The sequence below is a fragment of the Acartia tonsa genome, chromosome 1 (assembly GCF_053477335.1).
Source record: "Acartia tonsa isolate MP-2025a chromosome 1, ASM5347733v1, whole genome shotgun sequence".
Lineage (NCBI taxonomy): Eukaryota > Metazoa > Arthropoda > Copepoda > Calanoida > Acartiidae > Acartia > Acartia tonsa.
Window position 1 is genome coordinate 53,468,125 of NC_137260.1, and position 24,221 is coordinate 53,492,345.

The 24,221-nt window shown below is 31.3% G+C and overlaps 1 protein-coding gene and 2 non-coding genes across 3 annotated transcripts; 1 reads left to right on the forward strand and 2 right to left on the reverse strand.

Annotated features, from left to right (window-relative positions):
* Positions 1-241: 241 nt before the first annotated feature.
* Positions 242-20,576, reverse strand: LOC145323850 (uncharacterized). The gene is made up of 24 exons (XM_080166432.1): positions 20,458-20,576; positions 19,433-19,459; positions 18,558-18,604; positions 17,702-17,773; positions 16,991-17,102; positions 16,573-16,659; positions 15,414-15,500; positions 13,886-14,013; positions 13,554-13,635; positions 13,063-13,154; positions 12,749-12,820; positions 11,992-12,128; positions 11,376-11,476; positions 9,553-9,614; positions 9,176-9,283; positions 8,525-8,648; positions 7,635-7,745; positions 7,065-7,133; positions 6,246-6,347; positions 5,942-6,037; positions 3,405-3,486; positions 2,941-3,032; positions 2,431-2,505; positions 242-930 (listed from the first exon to the last, which is right to left on the reverse strand). Exons 1-24 carry the CDS (start codon positions 20,557-20,559, stop codon positions 856-858), a joined length of 2,142 nt encoding a protein of 713 aa, XP_080022558.1. The 5' UTR covers positions 20,560-20,576; the 3' UTR covers positions 242-855.
* TRNAR-UCG (transfer RNA arginine (anticodon UCG)) lies at positions 5,331-5,403 on the forward strand. The gene has a single exon. It is a non-coding gene; the product is annotated as a tRNA-Arg (tRNA).
* On the reverse strand, positions 10,146-10,218 carry TRNAR-UCG (transfer RNA arginine (anticodon UCG)). Its single transcript has one exon. It is a non-coding gene; the product is annotated as a tRNA-Arg (tRNA).
* Positions 20,577-24,221: the final 3,645 nt, after the last annotated feature.

A 24,221-nucleotide genomic window follows, 5' to 3' on the forward strand; every position in this document is an offset into this window, starting at 1 on the left:
TGGTCCAAACCGCATCATACAAGAAACGTTAAAATGGTACCTTCTGCTGCTATGTCTGACACTTGACTCTTTTAATCAGATTAGTAGAAATGCCTTGGCCCATAAAAACAGGCGCACCTCATAAAAGGTCATGCAATCAAAGAGTTGGTTGTCTGTTGGATGTTACTAACTTGAAATCAAAGGAGAATCCAGACCCAACGAAGTAATTATCTAGGAAGTTATAACAAAAATGAAGACAAAAAAAAGAAATAAAATTTATTTTATATACCTAAAATACATCAATAATAATAGAACATTTTTAATAAATATATTTTTTCATGGACTGTAAAAATATAAACAAACACTTGGCAGCTAAAAGAAACTCGGTTGAATTCCAATACATTATCAAACAATTATTTTAAAACATTTATAAAACAGATAAATACATTTATATCTATGATGTAATACTTATAAGGAAATGATAAGATAATAATAATAATATGATTGTAAATGCTTAAGTTATTAACAGACAGAAATAATATAAATTCTCATTAAATACATTTAGATTTTACAATAAATACATTATTTTTGGGTTAACATTTTTCCACCAATTATAAAACACAGAAAAGTTGAAATAGAATTGATAATATTTTTATACAGTGTGATCCTAAAACAAAGTTCTTTTCCCTAATATTTCTTTTACTAAAGTACATCAATATAAAAAAAGTAATAATTTTCTCATTTTTCAGTTTCCTATGCAATAAGCACATAAAAATACTACAATATGTACTTAGGATGATGTACTTTTGTACAGGTAAAATTTTGGTGTTTTTTTTTAAGAACGTGATTTTTTAGGAATCACCCTGTAAATACATTTTAAGGATTCTGATCGATATCCGCCCAGTCTGAGAGGTCCCGCATGTACTGTGGCTCCTCCATTAAATCATACACCTGGAAAATATGAATATCATTGATGTTAAAGGTTCGAAATCAAGCAGTATTTGAGGATAGAAAAGGGGTAGAAATTCAGTAAAAATAGGGTAAAGGGGGGGAAGTTTAGGTAAGGGGCTATTTTCGGTAATTTCGACCTACCTTCATTAAATGACCTTTTTCTCCATGTTCCTTTCAAATGACAGAAAAAAACATAAAAGCAAATTTGTTCCTTATTAAATTGCCTACAAAAAAGTATGTAATGAATTTTTTGTGAGATGAATATTAAGGGAACTTATTGGGTCTCAAAGTCGGACGAAAAATTTTTTTTTTTCAAAAATTTTTTAGTAGGTGTGTAAAGATCGACGTACACAAAAATTAGTAAGACCTAGAGCTGATCCGTAGAAACCTTTTGAACTAAGAATTGCCCGCTCTTTCCAAATCTGTTGAGAGCTTTAAAATCGGGGTAATATTTTTTTCAAAAATGACCAAAGTTGGCGCCGGGGGAAATTTCGGTAATTTCAAAAGAAATTAAAATTCAACTTTTAAGGTCATGTTTTCATGTTTTCTTTTGTCAAATCTATTTTTCCATATGGACTTTTTAAGAATTAGGCCTAAAAATGAATAGAACAGATAAAAAACAAAAAAAATTAATTTTATTTTTTGAAGCAAATTTTTGCGAGGAAAAAATCAAAATTTCTGGTCCTTTGAAAAAAAAATATTTTTGACATAGGAGGAATAGTCCGATCTTTATGATTTTTTTTGTGGTTAATCCCAATAACCTATACTAATTATGATTTATAACGCTTGTTTGGTCGTTTGGCCTTTTTTCATAGATTTTTTTAAGGTTAAAATGTAGTCAAGATTTTTTGCAAAGATGACACTTTTGCTTCAAATTTGATTATTGAGGTCAATTTTTAATAAATTTTCATGTTTTTTGGTCTAAATCTATAGTTCAATGTGAGCTTTTTTAGGATCAGGCCTAAAAAGTAATAAAATACGTTTTTTCTTATATTAATTTTAAGTTTTTTTTTTTTAAATTTCGAGAAAAAAAAATCGAAAATTCGCGTCTTTCAAAAAAATTCATTTTTAACATAGAAGGAATAGTCCGATCATTATGAAATTTTTTGTGGATAATCCCTATAACCTATACTAATTATGATTATTTATGTTCGACTGGTCGTTTGGCCGTTTTTCATCGATTTTTTTTAGGTTGAAAAAAATTACCGAAAATTCCCCCGCTGGTGGGGAATTTTCGGTAACTTTTTTGCGGTCAATTTTGGCAAACTTCTAAAAGTCCTAGGATAACGTCCTTTTAGGACCAGATAGTCCTTTCCATAAGCTTTCTACCGGTCTTGGTTTCATTTAAAAATATTAATATTTACCCCATTTTTTTCAAAAAAACCCCGAAAAAATACCGAAATTTCCCCCCCCTTACCCTATATAGTTAGGTAAGAGATAAAAGTTGAGGATCAGGCTTGCTTGCTTACTTTTTTTTTAGCAACGTTTTTGTATAATTACCTGTTGTCTGCTGACCTCCTCCCTGTCAGCTGTCTCCTTACCAAGCAACCAGAAAGAATTCACGGTTCCTTTCCCCTAAAATTGCAACATTAGTTAAATTTCAGCAAATAAAAAATCTATAAAAATTTGAGGGAATTATGTTGCAATTATAAAATTTAGTACAGTTTAGCGGCTGTTATATCAGTCGCATGAAAGAAGATGGGAACGGCTATAACATATTCTACATAACTACATAAATGCCCGTTTTAATTTCCATGAAAGGAAGTGCAATAAGGGGGATGACTTTTGTGGTGGATATTTTAAATTAACCAAAACCATAATTTTGATCTCTTACATGTGACAACTGACAAAAATCATGAAATTGCAACCTTTTTTATAATAGTCAAGAGGGAGAGGGTAAATTTAGGAGGATAAAAGCATCTAATGAAATATACACTCTTTTCTTTTGCCAAATATGTAAAAAGAATATTAAAAAAAAAAAAATGAGAAGAAGATTAATTTGATATTTACCTTGATCTCTACAACTCCTCTGTTCTCAGTCCTAAACCCTCCATGGGTGTCCAACAGGACCTTAGACTCCAGGCTTATGTGGATCTTGAATGCTGGCAAAGAAAAAACATTCATTATTTACAAAAAGAAGTAATGTACCTAATGGTTTTTTGCTTTTTCTAAACATCATAATACAAAGTATAATGCATAATGAGGTTTTTTTTTGAAGCAAAAGAGCTCTTAAACAGTTTGTCCGATTGAGCAATGCTTTTCAGAGAAGTCTAAAATATAGGGTGATCAAAATTTAGTGCTCATTTCTAAATGCTTTAAAAAGGTACTAAATTTTAGCTGATTCTAAGAACTTAAATTCTAAAGCATTTATATATTAGCTCACATTTTTTTTTATTTTCCAATCCTATTAAAGCCCCAAGATGCTAGAACCGCAATCACTCTAAGTTAGAAAATGTTAATCTAAGGTTTGTTACCTTCTCCAATGACATTCATCATGGAGGCAACATCCACTGTCTCTCCAAATAATCTGTAGCGCGGCATTTTGCTTCCAACCACCTATATTAGTATCGAACTTGAAATAATAATTTTGGTTTAATGAATGTTAGCAGAGGTAAGTTTCTTATAATAAAATGCCGTTTTTTCTATTAAATATTACTCGTAAGATCAAATAAAAATTAAAGCTAGGAGGATTAAAAAGTAGATAAAGTATTGGAAAATGTACTTATTTTGATATTTAGTTGGCATCTTGATGTTTACAAGTCTTGTAATATTCACGGTATTTTTCATTATGAAAACCCTCCTCAGAACAAGAATATAGTCGTCACTATATCAGTACTAGGGTAGAGTTTATTTTCTGTTTTGTTTACTTTAGTGTTTAGCATGTCACGCCAGGCTACAATTGAATCAAGATAAAAGTAAGTGCCGAGCTCTGGGACCTATGTATGGTGAAATTAGACATAAAACCATAATGATTCCAGGTAAAACCAAAATATTTCAGCGGGATCTTTTTGAGAAAATTAGATTTGAAAATTTCAAGTCCAATTTTCACCCCCTGGGAGTTGCCGCATAATCATGACAAGAAAAGCAAAGATTATTTATTTAAAATTTTGAACAAGTTTGCTTTTATAAAGTTCTTCATAAAACCACTTCTGAAGGGAGTTAATTAATGGCCATTTTTATCAGTTGCTTTGCTAAGGTCACGGAAATTTAGCCTTAAATAAATCATATATAGAGAGGTTTTATGAAAGACCTCATAAAAGCAAAGTTGTTCAAAATTTTAAATAAATAATCTTTGCTTTTCTTGTCATGATTATACGGCAACTCCTAGGGGGTGAAAATTTAACCTAAAATTTTCAAATCTAATTTTCTCAAAAAGATCCCGCTGAAATATTTTGATTTTACCTGGAATCATCATGGTTTTATGTCTAATTTCACCATACATAGGTCCCAGAGCTCGGCACTTACTTTTGTCTTGATTCAATTGTAGCCTGGCGTGATGTCAATATATTCATGTTCATACCTTCTTCTTAACTTATTTGTGGCTTAATTGATTTTGATTTATTTCTATCATGACCCTAGTTCAATTGTGTACCAATTGGGAATCAAATTTTCTACATTTCTAATAAAAGATGTTTATGCTTTAAAAATGTTGGTTTTCTAGTTTGTTACAATTATCATTTAGGGAAATGACAATAAAATATATGTTATAAAGTGCATTTATAATATGTATTTTTAAACTTAAGGATAAAACACATTCCTACATAAAATTCAACATTTTAAAAAATCTTTAGTATTAAATTTTATAGAAATAAAATCTTTTTCATGAATTATTTTACTTCTACTAAATGACGCATATGACTGAACATAGAATAACTTGCGACTAGGAATGAAATTTATATATAAATGATTAATGCTTAACTATTTCGACTATCTTTGTTGTATCTCTAAAACAAGCATATAATATCTTTAATATTTCAGACTTCGGGTCTAGGGATTGCAGGTTCGAGTCCTGTTTGAAGCAACATATCTGAGAAATAGCCCTTCTAATTTTGATGTCCCTTATTTTATATCATCCTTATTAGGTTTTCTTATTAGTCGGCGCAACATCTTTGGGGACTTCTACTGATTTTTTATAGATTGGCCCAATAAGTTGAGTGTGCATACGTTTCAACCTACAATTGTAATCTACAGAAGGGTTAATATTGTGCATGATAAATGGGGATGCATATACATAAATTTATCGGCCATTGTATAATCCCTTTAGATCCCAAGATATTAGTGCATCAATAAACTTTGTTTAAAAGAAAACCTTTATTGTGTATGTACATTTAAAATTTTCAACATTTTTTGACATAATTAATAACAGAAATACAATGCTATTATACAGTTTTATTTTATAAGGGCGTGTGGCCTAATGGATAAGGCATTGGACTTCGAATCCAGGGATTGCAGGTTCGAGTCCTGCCACGCTCAAATTTTTTCGAAACAAACCAAAACTTAATCTGTAAATTCTTTATTAAATGAGATGCTAAGTTCTAAATTTTCTTATTCAATACATCTACAATATATAATACTATCTCTCTGTCTATCTAACTATCTATCTACCCATTTGTTATAACCTTCTATCTATGTATTTATCTGTCTGTATCTTTGTCTGTCTATTTGACTTACTGACTGTCTGTCTGTCTGTCTATCCATCTATCTATCTATGTGTCTAACTATATGTCTATCTATATGTCTAACTATATGTCTATCTATATGTCTAACTATGTGTCTATCTATGTGTCTATCTATGATTCTAACTATATATCTATCTATGTGTCTATCTATCTGTCTGTCTGGCTATCTATCTATCTATCTACTACCTGTACCCCAGCGATGACACTGCCAGTATGGATACTGTTTGTCTATCTGGCTATCTATCTATCTATCTACTACCTGAACCCCAGCGACGACACTGCCAGTATGGATACTGTCTGTATGTCTTGCTATCTATCTATCTATCTACTACCTGTACCCCAGCGACGACACTGCCAGTATGGATACTGGATCTCAGCTGAACTCTCTCGTTGGGCTTGTGTTGAATTGGAAACATACTACACGTTGCCTATAATATTTCAAGCTATTTCCCCAATGAAAAAAAGAACTATTTTGTCCATAAAAAGTCGTCTGTTATGTTTAAATGCGCTATACATATAAAACCAACCAATAGAATACTTTATTTCATGAATAAAACTAATAATTGTACTTGATTTTTAAAAGGTCGTCTTGCATTGATATCATGTAGAAACCTTTACATTAAGCCCAAAACTCACCATGACGTCAAGAGCCATGCTGGCAATAATACTGGCATGCCTGTCACCATTCTTATCTGGAACTCCCGAGGCCACCATATGAGAATCATTCACCGTGTCCACCTTTAAAAGAGTATAACAAAATATCTAATTTACAAAAGACATAGTCCTACAAAAGCCCTAAATAAAATATAACATAAATAAAATATGACAACATCCATAAATCCTTTTGTAATTATGTCTTTTGTAGCAACGCCTATTAAAAAATGTTCGACTGAAAATATTTAAAACTGGTAAAAGTGTCTGACTCTGATTATGACGTAAAAATAGCCAATGAGAGGCCAGTATACACTGTAACTGACTAATGGTAAAATTTATAGTGGTCTCTTATTGGTTAATTTTTTTGACGTCATAATCTGAGTCAGCCACTATTACTAGGTTCAAAATATTTTTGTGCTGTAAAAGTACCAAATTTTGGCAAGCCCTGTCAAAAAATGCTTATGAAAGATCATTTAATTGTTTTTTAGGTTTTCAAAGTCCTATCGGACAGGCATGGACAATTTATAGAGTGGCTGCTTTACTGAAAATCCCAAGAGTCTATTTGGTCTTTGGATGAACATTTAAAAACATCCGAGATATTTAATTGCGTTAATGGCAGAAAAACTTCAAATATATTAAATTTATATAGTTTTTGTAAGGTGTATTTTTAATTTAAATTATTATACATATGACAACATTTTTAAAGTGAATTTTAGAATAAAATTGGATACAATTAATCATAATACAAAAATAATAATAGTTTAGGGCGGTGAATATTTAAAAAAAAAAAATGAAATTTACCTTAAATACATCATATTTTTGTAAACAGTAGTCAAACATCTTGTAAAATGCGTTCAGAAAGAAAACTAACTAGAAAAAAAATATTTTCATTTAAACTAAACTTAGATGTCAAATATATTAAAGATTGCAACGAATAGGGTACAAGTTACATGTTTAACATTGATGATTTAAAAACACTAATCAATGGGATCGCACAATATGTTTTTGAAATCAACAATATCGAGTTAAACTAAGCAAGCGTTTTAAGTTTTAAATTAGACCAACGATTTAACCGAAAGAAACCCTTTATCCTTATGTAAAAATAACAGAATGTATCTCTGTGTGTAGCAAAGGATCTCGTTAACAGCTGAACCGTTATGATTCTCCTATACAGGGAAGCTTTACGTAGGTTCATGAAAGGTTTATAATCATTTAAGAGTAGGTTACCTTAATCTTCCCAAAAGAAACCGCCCCTAGAAACCCTCACCCAAAAAATTCTCTCCATTATGAGACTTTAGAGAGTCTCTAGTAGTATAGCAAGTAAGACTTATAAAGTAGCTTTGCTTTTGAAAACAAGAACGTACTACACACCTCATGAGGAGAGCTGTCTTCAACAATCTGACTAAAGTCCACAATATCTGAGAAGTAGATGGTCACAGCATCGAATTTCAATGCATCCAACTTTTTTCTCCGTTGTAAATCCTGTAAAAATTGTTGAAAATGAAAACAAAAATAAAAGTAAGTTAAGATATTTTGAACATTAAAAAAACCTTGAGATCTAGCAACATTCATGTAGTTTCCTTTAAAAAAGAGGAAGCTCAATTTGAATATTTGTTATCGTTAAAAAGCCCTAATATTCATTTTTCATTTATTAACATCAAACGCTTTGAAAAAGTCAGTTTCAACTGTTTTTCTAGAATGTTTGTAAATGTACAAAACAGAAGATGATTAAAGTCACTCCACAGATTATGACGTCATACGATAGAATAGCCAATGAGAGGCCAGTATACACTGTAATTTACCGATGGTAAAATTTATGCTGGCCTCTCATTGGTTATTTTATCGTATGACGTCATAATCTTTGGAGGGACTTTAATCATCTTCTACAAAACACCAGTAATTATGTTGACTTCTTAAAGCTGTATTCATAGTTTAAGAATGCTTGTTCTTTAATCGTGTTTCATATCAATCTTAGCTGGATCTTTAAATGTGTAGCCGTTGCCATTGCCGCTGCCAGAGGTACAGCCACTAACCTAATAGCGATTTTTAAATCAAATTGGCTACGCGTGGCCAACGGCTATATGCGATCTTTAAATCAAAACCACTTTTTGAATTTTAAGTAAAAATATTAAATAAGAGAACGGCTACGGCAACGGCTACACATTTAAAGATCCAGCTCTGTATGCTATATACTGTATTTAATGCCTTTTAATATTTCAAAATTGATTTATATCTTCTACATGATCCTATTAGATGTTTACCTTTGCTATAGACCTCGGTAACATCTGATACGTCAATGCGTCCGCCTTCTTCTTCTCCATCTTTAACTCATGCGCCTTCTTTGTCAAGGATAGCGAAAATATCTGGATGGTTACTGTGGCATTCCTAAATATATAATTTTTTTTATTTGCGTAGCTATGTAATTTAGGTCGGTTTGTCGGTCAATTTGTCTGTCAAATATTTTACAACTTTTACAACTAACATGTCGGACCCATATACAAACACACACAATTGCATTAAATCTAAACTTAGCTAACTGTTTTGTCCCAGCTTATACCAACAACGAAATTAATTCGGGAAAATATCACGAAACCTTTAAGTGTTTTTCAGCTCTTGTGGGGGCAACGCATAGTAGAATTGACGACATCTCCATCTGCCCCCCCCCCAAAAAAAAAAAAAAAAAATTATTTTAGATTTATTACGCTTAAGGGTTACACCTTATTCCTGGTTATGTACTTTTAAATTGCATTAAATCATAGAGTACTTTTTCATTGAATGCCCCCATTCAATACAACAAAGAACTCAATAATTCGTAGACTTTGACCCTAAGAGCTGGTTAATATTTAGAATAGGCATTTATTGAAGGTTTTAACTTTTGTTGTCCTCTCCCACCCTTGCAGAATTATTCCTACCTGACCAGAAAGATGATAACTGGAGATATAACCAGAACCAGGACTAGAACACCTATCCCCAGGGCTTGTTGCTGGTTAGCCGCGTTCAACTCATTGTTAACTATCTCCCTATAAATAAATTTTTTTTAGCTAAATTTACAAATATTATTTGGTTTTATTGTTTATCTGTTTTATAGATGTTTTAAAAATATCCTTATCTTTATTATTTTCTAAAGAAAAATAACATTAAAATGTTATACGGGGATAATAAAAGCAAATAGAAATTTGAAGCATTTTATACTTACCGCAATAAAACCGATCAAAACACGTTTTACAGTGGCTTGTAAAGTAGCTTTGTTGCTAAAATCTTAATAGTTCTTGAAAAAAGGTTAACTTACACTATTCTAAGTCTAAGATCTCTTAAAACCACTCTCAAATCTTCAGTGTAATTAAATGTTGCCTAAAAAAGAATACATCAAATTTTCACATGATGAAAAAGAAATAAAAATGACAGAAATTTACATAATTAACGTCATTTTGTTTAATGATAAAAGGTCCAATAAAGTGATTACATACTACATACTATGAAAACTAGTATCTTATTATTCAGTACAAATAAAATAATCACGGAACATAGAAATAAAAAAAAAACAATTTTAATTTGATATCTAATCCAATTATATTTAGCAGGGCGTGTGGCCTAATGGATAAGGCACCAGACTTCGGATCTGGGGATTGCAGGTTCCTGTCACGCTCGGTATATTTTTTGTTTAAGTCAAGAGAAAATTTTAAAATCTTAAAATTTAAAATGAAGATTTTATTAAAAAAAATTATAATATAAAAATTTCTCATTATTGCTAGTTTCTCAATTTGTGTTTTGATTTTAAGCAAGGGTGTGTGGTTCGAGTCCTGTCACAATTTTTCTCCATTCATAATATCAACGTATATTGTATATCCATTAGAATACATCTACTAATAATATAAAATTTTTCGAGCGTGACAGGACTCGAACCTGCAATCCCCAGATCCGAAGTCTGGTGCCTTATCCATTAGGCCACACGCCCCTAATATATATTTAATCCTTTTAATTTTAACATATTTTACTTTTCAAGTTTCAAATAAAGTTGTAATACGAAAAATAGCACTTACACTTAAGAACTTAAACAAGGATGACAACATCCATAAGTAGCGAAGCACAAAAAATCATGGATGGGAATGTGTACAAGTAGATTTAAAGTGTATTTTTTAAATTCAAAAATAGATTTATCAGAGAAAATAAACACGAAACCTAGTTTTATTTTGTATGATGACCACAGTCAAAGTAAATTACATAAATGATGCTCATAACAATGGAAAAATATTTTGATACTGATATCCCAAAAAAGTTTGAAAATCAGACCAAAAACACCAAAGATATGGGGAAATGTGTAAAATAGCCAAAAACCTGCTAAAGGCAGTCTGACCGCCATATTTTTTTTAAGACAGGAAATTTAATTTTGATATCTATAACTAAAAAAATTTTGAAAATCGGACCATAAACACCAAAGATATGGAGAAAAATGTGAAAAATATAAAAATAGCCTAAAACCTGCAAAAAGGCAGTCGGACCGTAATTGTTGTTTTCTTTAATCGACGGGAAATTTAATTTAGATATCTAGAACGGAAAAAAATTTGAAAATCGGACCATAAACACCAAAGATATGGAGAAAAATGTAAAAATATAAAAATAGCCTAAAACCTGCAAAGAGGCAGTCAGACCGTCATTGTTGTTTTCTTTAATCGACAGGAAATTTTATTTAGATATCTATAACTGAAAAAAATTTGAAAATCGGACCATAAACACCAAAAAAATGGAGAAAAATGTGAAAAATATAAAAATAGCCTAAAACCTGCTAAAGAGAGGTCTGGCCGCCATTGATGTTTTATGGTTAATTGTGCTCCTTAATGATGGAAATGTTGTCAAAAAGTTTCAGCCTTCTACCTTTTTTAGGAGCTGAGAAAATCACGTTTCCCCCAATTCATTAATTACGGACAGACGGACGGACAGACGGACGGACAGACGGACGGACGGACATTGTGAATTATAGAGTAGCTTCGCTACTAATAAATTGTAGAAATATGATTATGATATCGTTTTTTTTGTTGATTTATATAAATTGGAACCACAGAATTTAACAAGGATGAAAGTAAGCATAAACAAAATATGATCAAAAATAAAAACCTGATAGTATCTCAAAGCTTCTTGTGGATCAGGATTTTGTTCTTTCTGTGCGAGTATATCATCTCGACTTGCCTTCAGCCGTAATGTTGGAAAATCTTTCCCTTTAAACAAATAACAAATATTATCATTATAGCTTTATAACCGATTAATTTCTACTGGATTAAAACAGGTTCTGAGCCATACTGAAAAATTCATATAGTATCATTTTATTAATTCTTGTCCACGAAAAAGAAATAAAATAATTATTTTTTTGTGGACAACTGTCTGTAATACGATGAGATGAATATGTGATATTAATTTTAGTACCTGATCTACTCTACTATTAGGTTTGTTTCTGTGTAGGGCTATAATTAACTAAATGTTGATAATACAGTATCTACTCAGTCTCTATAGTAGTTGCACATGCACATTGTAGAGTAGACTTAACAGTATTTCTAAAAGTGTGTGCTACTTATGAGAAAATGTCCTTATACTAAAATGAATTAACATCTTACAAAAGAATTGTTACTTAAAACGCCTTTGATTTCAAAACGAGACCTCATATTTAATAATTGAGACTTGCATAACGGAACAAAATCCAAAACCAATAGGACGATTCTATCAATACAAAACTTACCTCTGCCCACATCAAGCAGGTTGACCGCCACTTGTGGTACAAAATTCTTGCTCTGGTCCAGATACTCAAATCCCAGGGTGTCATGACGGATAAATTGTACATAATTGTCATGTGTGATGCTTCCTTTACCATAATATCTAAATACAAACATGTGCATAACTGACTATAATGCAGACCATCCTAAATCATTAAGTTTAAAAGTCGGATAAACTGGATGTAATTGTCATGAGTGAGCATGTTTTTTACTGACCAAACTATGACACTCTTTTCCCGCTTTATGGCCAAGAATCTTATTGAAGCTCGTACTAAACAGGTAATAATTTTACTTTTGCTTGGGTTTAAAGAAGTTGGTCATAATAGTCAATGCAAGAAATATAAAAATAAGCTATAATTTGCATGACCAATTGACAGTCCAAAATAAGAAGAACTGAAATAAAATAACTATAATTCCAGTATGGCTTCGAAACCGGTTAATATCCGCTGGATTAGAACCGGTTCTCTGCCATACTGAAAATAAAGTATAGCGTCGTATTACAGACAATTTTTCACTAAAATAAAAAAAATCATAAAATTATCACCAGTTTTATTAGCCATTCTGGGCTAACTAAACTAGTTTAAATCTCATATTTTTTCATTTAAATATCTGCGGAAAACAGTCTATAATACGATGCGATAGATATGCGATTTTTACCTATCTACCAATGGGTCAAACTATATTAGTAAATGTGTTTACCCAACTTTAAAAAGATTAGTTTACCTGATACCATATACTACAGCTATGCCTATGTTCTCTATAGCTCGTAACAGATTCTTGTATGCTATCAAATATCTAAAATATAATTATTTTTTGCTAATTTCAACACAAGTTTAGTTTATTTCTTGCTTCTGGTTTAGTCGTGGGACCTTATGTTAAGGAAACGTAGTAAATTAATCCTTATAAAAAAGTATATAGAAAAATGTCTGTTTGTGTAAAAAAAAAATACCCTCCCCCCCCCCAAAAAAAATTCATTTTTCCTTTAAACTAAAGTGGACCCCCACACTGGGTACGCTACTAAAATGCTAAAACAATACCTCCAGACGGCACTGCTGTTAGTGCCACGTATGTCCTGTGAAAGATGGTTCAGAAATACTCCGTCCGCCGAGTTGTACCAGTTCAAGATACTCTGCAGATTAATTATTTATCCTTTATTCTTCAAGTAGAATATCACTACCCCAACTCTTTAAATCACCAAAAAAATATATATAAAAACAATAAAAATCATTGTAGTTTTAGAAAACTATGAACAATTTGAATAAGGTTATTTCACTCAAAGTACCTATCGAACCCCACCTCCTTATTTTTGAAATATGTGGATAATAAGGGGGAAGTTCTTTTTTCTTTTCCAAGCCCCACAGAGACCCTAATCCTGCATGGCTACCCAGTTCTCAATATAATAAAACCTAACCTGACATCCAAACTAAAGTTAGGAGGAACGTAAATAACCTAATTATAATGTAGCTGTGCTAATATAAAATATTAAGTGGGAATGTCATGGTCCACTTGCAGAATAAAGGTATGTTGCCTGAATATCTTCTTCGTCCTGGCTGATACGTTGTCTGAAGTCCCCGTGTCGAATCTGGAATCTTAGCTTGCTCTTAAAAAGTCTAAAACAAAAAAATGTTGCTTTAATGATTTCTTTAATATTAGTTGCTTAATCTCTATCCTTTATGGCGGGGAAAGTCAGTGATATAGCATAAAACCATCACAATACATTAATTAGGTTATTTATTTAAGAGTATAAATACATAATTCTCAAGTCTCAGGCAAACCCCCCCCCCCCCATATAGTATTAAGGTAAATAATAGTTCAAAAGAAAGCAAAATCCTTTTAGTTGTAATAACAAAAATATTTTACCTGGTATTTTCATTGACAGCCATCTCAGGCCAAGGCATTTTCTCCAGGGCATTGTCCGTTATTGCAAACCTTTCAGATAAGTTGAGTCCGAGGGTCTGAGTACCGTTAGTAAAGATGTTAAAAGCTACCTAGACACATACAAAATATATTGTATAGTAGCGTTGCTTCCTATAACATATTGTAGAGTAAGGACGTTTCATTTACAGATCTGAAATAATCTACAAAGACTATTATAATATTTTTGGTTCTAGTTTTAAAAATGGTATACAGGGTGAGTCAGAAAAAACTGAGTTTTTCGATTTTCAGAAACAACCAGAAGGAATACAGAAAAAATAATTATATATCCATGTTCTCTGTACAAAAGCACATCGAACTTGTAAAAGGTGTTTTTCATTATCTCTAAAAATGCGGCCTCTATGATAGGTGTATGGTATCAAAAAATGCCTTGTGTGAAAAATGTTGATCAAGAAAAATTACAATAACTCATCTATTTTGTATAAAAAAATCTTAAACTTTCAATATTTATTTAGAAAAAGGTCTAAGAAAAATACTTTAAAGAGTTTTAAAGGTGAAATGCTTTTTGGCTCCTCACAAAAGCATTTTTAGAATACTGCAATTTGTCATTTTTTCATATTTCTTGATTGTGATGCATGTGGTTTAAAACAATCTTCTATAATAACGTAGCTTATAGTAAAAAGAAAAAAAAACCTTTTTATTTGACAAAAAAATCTCTTAAGATAAAAAAGTTATCAAGGTTTGAATTTTTAAAATAAAAATGCCTTTTAGAAACCCTAACCTATTTAAATGAAGTTATTATGATGGATTATAACACACAAGTAAAATTATTTCAAAAGGGGGTGGAGATTTTGGAGATTAAATCCAGTCTTGCACCAAATATAGAGGAAATTCAGGAGGAGGGGGTAGGACCTTAGGTAACAAGATGAAATATTTCCGGTCATGAGCTGATTTTTCGGTCATGGAGTATTAAATCTTAACAATAGATTACAACAAAACGTTTGATTTATAATGTGATAATTTAATTTAAATAAATTGTATTTTTAAGATGTTAAATATTTACAATCTGTTAAATACAAATTTTAATAATCAAAAATACGTTTGTTTATCTTTTTAGAATGGTAAACATTTTTCATTGTTCATAAATCTACCTAAAAAGTACAAAATAATGGCCGAAAAAGTGATCACACACACTTTTTGAAATCTTTATGCTCTAAAAAGCGCCGTTGTTTTCAGAGATATTTAAAAACACCTTTTCTAAGTTTAATGTATATTTTTATAGAGAACAAGAACCTATAATTGTTTTTTCCATATTCCTACTGGTTGTATCAGAAAATCGGAAAACTCAGTTTTTTCTGACTCACCCTGTATATAATGAAGTATTTCTAAAATATATTACTTTTAAATGGTGGTTGCCAATTAAAGTATTTAAACTTAAAGAAGGCATGACGATTTGATTAAAAGACTTGTATAATAGTTTTGCTATTTGAAATTTAAAAAAAAATATTGATACCTCTGATCTTTCTCTTTGCATGTTAGTAATAAACTTTTCCAGAAGAGTAGCTGCGTCCACCTTTGCACCTATTCGTTCTACTTCTCTCTTAAAATAAATTAAAAGTAGTAAGGTTTTTTGTTTGTCAGTTAAGTTTCCGCTAACCACTAAACAGATTTAGTCCTCCATTTTAAGGAAAATTCATATAGATGGTTTATGCTATTTTCCTTGGATTTCCTCACCATACTACTACAAAGACCCTAGATGATGCTAGGGGCAAAGTCATTTTCATTTGCTCCTATTTCTAATCAAAAAATATTTACTGGTAACAGAAAATTTGCACGTTAAAGCTTTTTCAATGATTAAAAAGTATTTGTTTGATTCATATGATTATTATGAAAAATGAATAATTTTACCGAGACTCGAACCTAGGCTGTTTTTCTTTCATTAAAAGCATATAAAATAATTTCATGAAACTGGAAAAGAAATCAATTGTTGAAATATCAGAATTTATCAATAATGCAACCTTCTACTAAATGTGATTATTTTAAAAATAAGGTTTGTTGTATAAAATGATCGCTATTGTAAATTGTTAAGATTTGTAGAGTTCTATATAATCAAGGCTGAAAAGTTAGTACATAATAGACCCTGAAAGCCCTTATTTATGCATTATCAAAAGTATAAATATCTTGTTCTCTATACATTTCCACATCAGAATATGAAAAATCAAATTGACATAACTTGACCCTTTTAGGGATCATGCTGTGTAAAAGGAGGAGCAGATATACACAAGTAAATGATAGTACAATAAGTTGTTCAAGGTTGTAGAGTTCTGTATGATAAAGGCTGTAAATGGCAGTATAGAATGCAGTTACAAATATACAATGAATACCTGATAGTGCAGTAAGTTGTTCAAAGTTGTAGAGTTCTGTATAATTAAGGCTGTAAATGGGAGTATAGAAAGCAGTTACCAATATACAAGGAATACCTGATAGTGCAGTAAGTTGTTCAAGGTTGTAGAGTACTGTATAATCAAGGCTGTAAATGGCAGTATAGAAAGCAGTTACCAATATACAAGGAATACCTGATAGTGCAGTAAGTTGTTCAAGGTTGTAGAGTACTGTATAATCAAGGCTGTAAATGGCAGTATAGAAAGCAGTTACAAATATACAAGGAATACCTGATAGTGCAGTAAGTTGTTCAAGGTTGTAGAGTTCTGTATGATCAAGGCTGTAATGGGCAGGAAGGGCAGCAACAACATGTGTACCTTGATGACAAAATAGGGTCAAACAATTTGTTAGATTAACCTTTTTTGAAAGCCTATTTGTTTTTTATTACCTTTACTGAATATGTCTAAAGATATCCTTATTAAAACTATTAATTTGAAATTACTTTTAAAATCAGATATACTAAGCTTTTTATTATTTCACTCCGCATTGATAAAAATAAATAATGCATTTCTTAAAGTGCCAAAAGGGCATAAAACCCTCACATACCCCCACACCCATCATCATATTTAAGGGTATGGTAATCCTACCTAACTACTATGCTAGCCTATAATTTTTTTTAGGGTTAAGCCTATTATCTTTCTAAGTTACCATGTAGAGCCGCTGTCCAGTTTTGGTGACCGGATTGATCTGGCATACCCCGGCCTGGAGGATGGCCAGGCTGCTAACCTCATCACCCTCACTGCCCCGCCTCCACGCGAACCTGAAATTTGACACTAGGATTCATTAAATTTTTTAATCAGAAAACTAGGTTTAAGCTGAAACTCATACTAGATTTAACTGCTTATTTGTTAAAAGTTTGGCAATTAACTAAAATTTTTAAGAGAAGGGATATATCTAAAAATAACTAAAATAAAAAAGATAATGCCTTCAATATTAGATTTGGCTCTTACCCTATTATGAATGATACCCTTGAAAAGTCAAAGTGTATAACCTTGCATTTAGGAAAAGCATTTTAATAAAGGGGGAAATCACCTAAAACTACTTTGTTTGATTTTATTTATTATTTGTTGACTGCCTCTTACTTAAAAGATTTAGTTTGAATATGTTTTAAAGCTTGCAAATACGATATATATATATATATTGTAAGCATAGCAATTAATAACGCAATTTATAAACTTAATCTTAAACTATGGAATGACCAGTAGGGAAATTCTCTGAAAAGTAGAGCTTAATCGGTCATGCGGTTGGTAATGTCTTAAGCTTCATCCGGATATGTTACCCATGATTTTTTGTTTGGAATATTTCAATAAAATTAGACCTAATACATTTATTAAAAAATAAGCTCTGCATGTTTTATACCTGGAGGCTGTTCGTTTCCTCTCCTGAGGTTCCTCGCTGTCATCCTCTAGATCGTCCTTGTTCTCACCACTTCTACATAGATACAGAGATCAGAATTGCAACCTCAGTTTATCTTAAAGTAATTTCGCCCTAATTTGTGTTCTTTGATCATTAGTTTCCCTTGCTCTCTATTTCATATTTATAAATAAGAGGACTATTTAAGAAAGAGAGTTGGTGAGTTTTGATATCATTATGAAATCAATGCAATTAATACATAGCTAGTGTTTGTTGGACATAAGAACAGTGTTTGACGATATATATAGATTTGGTAAATTTTTCTCATTTTTTGATAATTTGAATTGAAATAGCAATAGTTTTTAGCATAGAAACAACTCTATGATTCATTTGGTCTGTCAGTTATTCCGTAACGCTAGTAGGGAAATATTATTTTTCGAAGATAGACAGCTTTGAAAAATGTAAACATTATTCCTTAAAGATATCATGATTTTCTTGGATTTTTTTTCTTTGTTATGAGAACTTAAAATCTACTCTATAACTCACTTTATTTATTTGGCCATTCCATGATTTTTTTATGATTCGCTACTTATGGATGTTGTCACCCTTGTTTTATGTTCAACTAGCCGCCTTTTTGTCTGATAAGGCAAAAAATGTTTTACACATTTTCATGAATAGTCCATTTAGTTTTATTTTTTTCTATTTGTAATTTCTATTTAGATTATTCTATTATATTACTAATTTTGGGTTTCATAATTAAAATTTTGGAATTAGACCTTGTAGTAAAATTTACTTCCCAAGAAAATTACCTAATTTTTAAATGATATAAGCATATAAGTTGTAGCTTAAATGTAAAATTTACCTTGAAAATTTAAAAGCTTCAAATATGAAACGCATTGCAGTGGACAGCTAGACAGTTCTAGTCACTTGTACACAAAAGGTAAAAATGTTTTAAATTGGAAATTGATTAAGATTTTCCTACTTTAAAAACCTAAATTTTATTTTTTAAAACTCAATAATAATTTTATAAACTTATCTTTTCTATTTGTTGTCAATGTTTTAAGGTTTGACAAAATATTGCTTTCATCTTTTGGGATTTATTCTATCATTAGATAATAATATTTATAATTGTTACTTTGCACCAACCCCCCCCCCCCCACCACCACCTCCATCCTTTCTGCTGGGTAAAAACTGTTTTATGTTGTCCAAATCAGGCGAAAATTGAATTAAGGCATTACTATGTATTCTACCATCAGACTAACATACATGCAAGATTCATTTGCATGCCTTTAAATGGTAAATTTATCTTAATTTTTTAAAATTTTCTTCTTTTTTTTTATTTTGGGGGAGGGGGGACAATTTGCAAAATTACCAATTTGATCAAATTGGACTTGAGATTAAGCCAAGCACCAGCCTTGCCAAAGTGATTTTGATTTTAAAAATGTAAATTGTCCCCCTCCCTATTTTAAATAAATTATTTTTGATATGCGTAATGTGTGACGTCATAAAAATACGTCTTAAAAGGAAGGATGAGATGAGAAAGTTGAAAGGTAACCACTAAGACAGAGATGGATAATAGACGTGTTTTTATGTCGTCAGACTTGACACTTTCCATATATTTGCAAGGCAATATGATCTCTAAATTTCCTTGTATTCATCCTTTCTTTTCATAAATTTGTTGTCACTATTTAGACAATTTTTTAAAATTACTAGGGATAGTCTTTTCTGTACAAGTACCCTGTCTGTCCCTTTTTCATCAGGAGTCTGAAATAAAAATATTATCTGTATAACTGTAAAATAAACAAGGATTACAACATCCATAAAAGCGAAGCACTGAAACGGTAGAACAAACGGACATTAACATTTGTATAGTGTCAGAACTGAATAATCAAAATATAAATGTATAAGAGTCGAACCAAAATTGTAAGTAAAATTGTTGAAAAACTGCTGGATACAGGATAATCTTTATGGACAAACTTATATTTTAGGACTTGATTATAGAGTTGCTTCGCTTATAACAATATACTTTGTTGTCCCAGGAATTAATATACCAAAAATCAGATCAATCGGATGATTAGATCACATGAAAATTTGTTGTTAAAAAAGTAAAAAAATCGACATGTTTAAAATGGACGTACGGACATTCTGGTAATAATTATAGAGTTGCTAAATCGTACCTAACTACTAAAGGAATTACCATACAAAGTTTGAAATCGATAGGACAATTCAAACATGCCTAAATTAACGAAAAAAGCTATCCGTTACGGACGGACGTACCGACCCTAATTATAGAAAAGCTTCGCTTTTAATAACTGAATTTTAATTAAATTTAATAATAAGGAGAAGAGAAAATCATAGACAAATTAAAATACCCAACACAAAATTATTTCCTTTAATTTGAGGGAGAAAAATATTTAAATGCCATTGTCCTCCCCTTCCCTGACTTTATAAACATAATTTGTGTTTTATAAAAGTTGCTGCGCATGTAGTCTTATGACAAATTACATACAAGGGATTAGTTTAAAATTAAAATTCTAATATCAAATTATATAGGTAAATTTTCAGAGCTGGATCTTTAAATCACTTAGTGGTGAGCCAGATCGAGGTGAGCCACCCTGATCTGGCTCACCACTAAAATGATTTAAAGATCCAGCTCAGTATGGAATTGTAAAGCCTAGCCGTCACTGATGTACATATAAACAAACCCCTAATTGTAGGAAAGCTTTGCTTGAAATTATGCTAATTCAAAAATAAGCTCAAACCTGTGACAATCCTAATGATTTTTCATAATGGTGGTGTAGATTCAGGTTGATGGTAGTTTCAGGATCCTGCACAGCATAGCCCACCTGCAGACAACCAACCATCAACTGGACACACAAAATTATTCATAATTCAGGGGGGAGGAGGAAGATAGATAAAGAGAGGGAGAGATAAAAATGTTGTATTAATGAAAGAGGAGAAGTTAATAAGAAAGATAAAGATAATTATACTGAAAATAAAAAAAATAAAATAATTATAAAACTTTTACTAACAGTCAAAATTGTCATACAGTTTTAATAGTTTAAATACACATTGTATTAGAGGACCTACACTTATTTTAGTCAGGGAGTAAGGGAGGGGACAATGGATCGAATATTCAATTTTTAGGAGTCTCAGACTTTGGGGACTGGCTTAAAGGGAATGTGCAAGAATTTAGCAGTTTCTGACTGAGTTTGGGGACTTGCGCATGAAATGCCGCTACTCGTTATGTATGTTTTGAATATTGCAGATGGGGAGAAGGGATAAGGGAAGTGAGGGCAAGGGAAATAAACACTCGTTGTGTTAGTTTGGAATGTAGCAGACGGGGAGAAGGGAGGTGGGGGCAAGGGGCAAGGGAAATAAACAGAATAAAAAGGGGCAGTCATATTATTGCTAGCAGCTGGCCGGGTCCAATAATCTTTTAATATAAAAATCACACCAATAAACCTCAATATATTTCATCAAAAACAAGTTGTGATTTCACTTTACATGACGCTATGGAAATCTATTATTCAATTAACAATCCCTTTATAATTTCCTACAAATTTATTGGATTAAACTGGATTTCATGCCCTTTCTTTGATAACTCTTATATTGAATTAATTGCCCATTGTCCCCTCCCTTACTCCCTGTATTTTAGTGGTCATTTTTTCTCAACAAAAACAGGCGCGTGCACAGGGATTTTTCAGGGAGAAGGAAGTCTTGAAGCGTTTCAAGAAGGAGAGGCAAGCTATCCAAAATATTTTTCTCACATGGTGTTGACACCCACTCTAACTTGCTACTTCATTTAATTTCAGAATGATTATTCCTGTCTTTAAGAAAGGATGTAATAACTCAAGGATTATTTGGAATCTATCACAGGTTTGAAAATAACCAAAATTATTGAAAGATGGATTTTTTTTATAAATGACTAAGAAGGGATTTTTAGCTATTTCGGGGTGGCTTCTTCTCCCCTGCCAAGAGATATTAATAAAGAAACACCTTTATTTCCGTTAAAAAAATTTTAATTGAAAAATGAAATTTTACCTAATTTCCCATCTTCATATTGTCTTTAGAGGCCTCTAAGGGCGAAGCTACTGGTATTATTATAAGTAGGAATGGTGTGTTTTAGTTTTAATCCTTGTTTTGTAACCTTAAAACACATATTCTTTGTATATTCTTTGACTATAAAAATGAAAAATAAATTGATATAATAAATGTGGATAGTGAATTTCTTTCATGCACTGATAATAAGCTACTTCCAGCTGGCTAATATTAGGATATACCCCATCCACCCCCTCTAAACCCCTAAACTGGAGGAACGAACTGACAAATGAATAAGGACTATTTTTGCCACCTAAATGACAAAATTTCTCCTGTCATATTGTCCACGCATTCTATATCCATTAAAGAATACCACATAGGAGTAGAACACAGAGGATTATTTACAATATTTATCATACAAAAGTAATAATATGAATCGATTTTTATGGAGGAATAAAAAATGATTAAATTACATCTAAAACAAGGATGACAAGTTTCATAAAATTAGAGCTAAACAAATAAGACGGTTTGGCAAAGTAAAGAATAGAGGGGTTGGATAATTCTTGTGCGCTTCACGTGCATTTTTAATACTGAATATTTAATACAATTTTTGGGGGGTAAACAAAATTTACCTCCCCCCTTCCAAGCAAATTTTACCCCCGGGGTAAATATTTTTGGAGGGGGTAAAAAAAATTTGCGGCGCACTACGCACGCCATTTCCCCCAAAAAAATCGAATTACCCCTCATGTGAATAAAATAACTAAATAAAATCGATGCCTGCTAACATAATACTAAGAATTAGATATAATTAGATAAAACAAACAAAAAAAAGTTAATATAATCAATCCTTCCTAATAAAAAAAACTAAAAGTCAACAGTCCCTCATATGAATAAAATTAACTGTATAAAAATCGATGCCTGCTATTATAATACCAGGAATTAAAGATGATTAGGTATTACAAGTCAGGCAGAGGGGATATATACATCTCACGAAAGGTGTTTCATCACTGCAGCTAAAGGACTTTTTAATCCAAAAAACAGTACACATTTTAAACGATAATAAATCGGCAAAATGAGGAAAGCTTTACAATTTTACACATAGGTTTAATAAATAATCCAGTCCCCTTCAACGTATTTGCTATACTGTGTTTATAATTTATTTGACTCTTTTCCTATTTTAATATTTGTAGAAGCGTTTGAACACTATCACGAAACCATATTATCATAATAATTAATTATTTCTATTATTGTAATACAAATATATATTTTTATGTAACCTTTAAAAAACAATTAATTATGATTTCTTTTTTTTAGTTTTTACTTAAAAGCCACGCCCGTAACATGTATTTTTAAAATACATTCTTAAAAAATACCTAATTTTCGAAATGAGGAGTTCTAAGATGATTAGTCCAATTTTAAGATTTTCTTCAGCATCAAAAGCATAATAGGTATAAAACTTTTATAGTATTTTTATGTTGTCATCCTTCAATTTAGGTTTACCAAATTTCATGAAATAAAAGCAGTTTTCCCCAAAATTAGGTATGCCCGTCCGTCCCTCAAAAGTTATAAGAAACGGAAAGAAATAAATGATAATAAGGGCTGCAATATAAATAACACGATAAAAAATGCTAGAAAGCACTCGAAAAATCCATAACTTGCAAAAATCGATATATTATTAGTTGGATGTTGCCTTATATTTTCAAGTACTCTGAAAATAAACGATACCCTCCACCCAGGTATAAGGTATAACCAACAAGTGAAATAAATCTAAAATAATATTTGGGGGGCAAATGGAGAGGTCGTCAATTTTACGATGTGTTGCCCCCCAACGACAGCTCAAAAACACGTATAGGTTTCGTGATTTTTTTTCTCGAACTAATTTTGTTATTGGTATAAGCTGCCCTCCACCCACCCTTTATTGGTTGAAGGAACTGACGAATAAATGAGATCAGCTAAATTGACGGCAAATTTAAATATCTGCGTATAATGTATATACAATACCTTATAATAAAGTAACAGGATGTCTGTACCGAAGGATCTCACTAACCACTGAACCAATCGGGTTCTCCTTAACTGGGTAGCTTCTTACAAGTCCCGAGAAGGTTTATAGCTATTTTGGGGGGAGGGTATCACCAGCCTCCCTAGATAAATCGCCAAAAATTATAAAATAAAAAACACCGCCCTGTGGATATTTTTGGAACTTAACTAAAAACATAACTATCACAATCTAGCGAAAATAATATTTTTGAATGTTAAATAATGATTTTCACACAGATCTTTAAAAGAATTTTACGTGTTCCTAAAATAGGAACTAATTTCGAAATTTTAGGAATTCTGCCTCATTACCTAAAAAACTTCATTTAAAAAAAATTATTAGATAAGGTTTGATATAGCAGCTGATTTCTCATTTTTTTAAATTTTTTAACGTATTGACATGTAATCCTAATTATAGAACATCTACTTCGCTTCTCACAAAAACACGGGA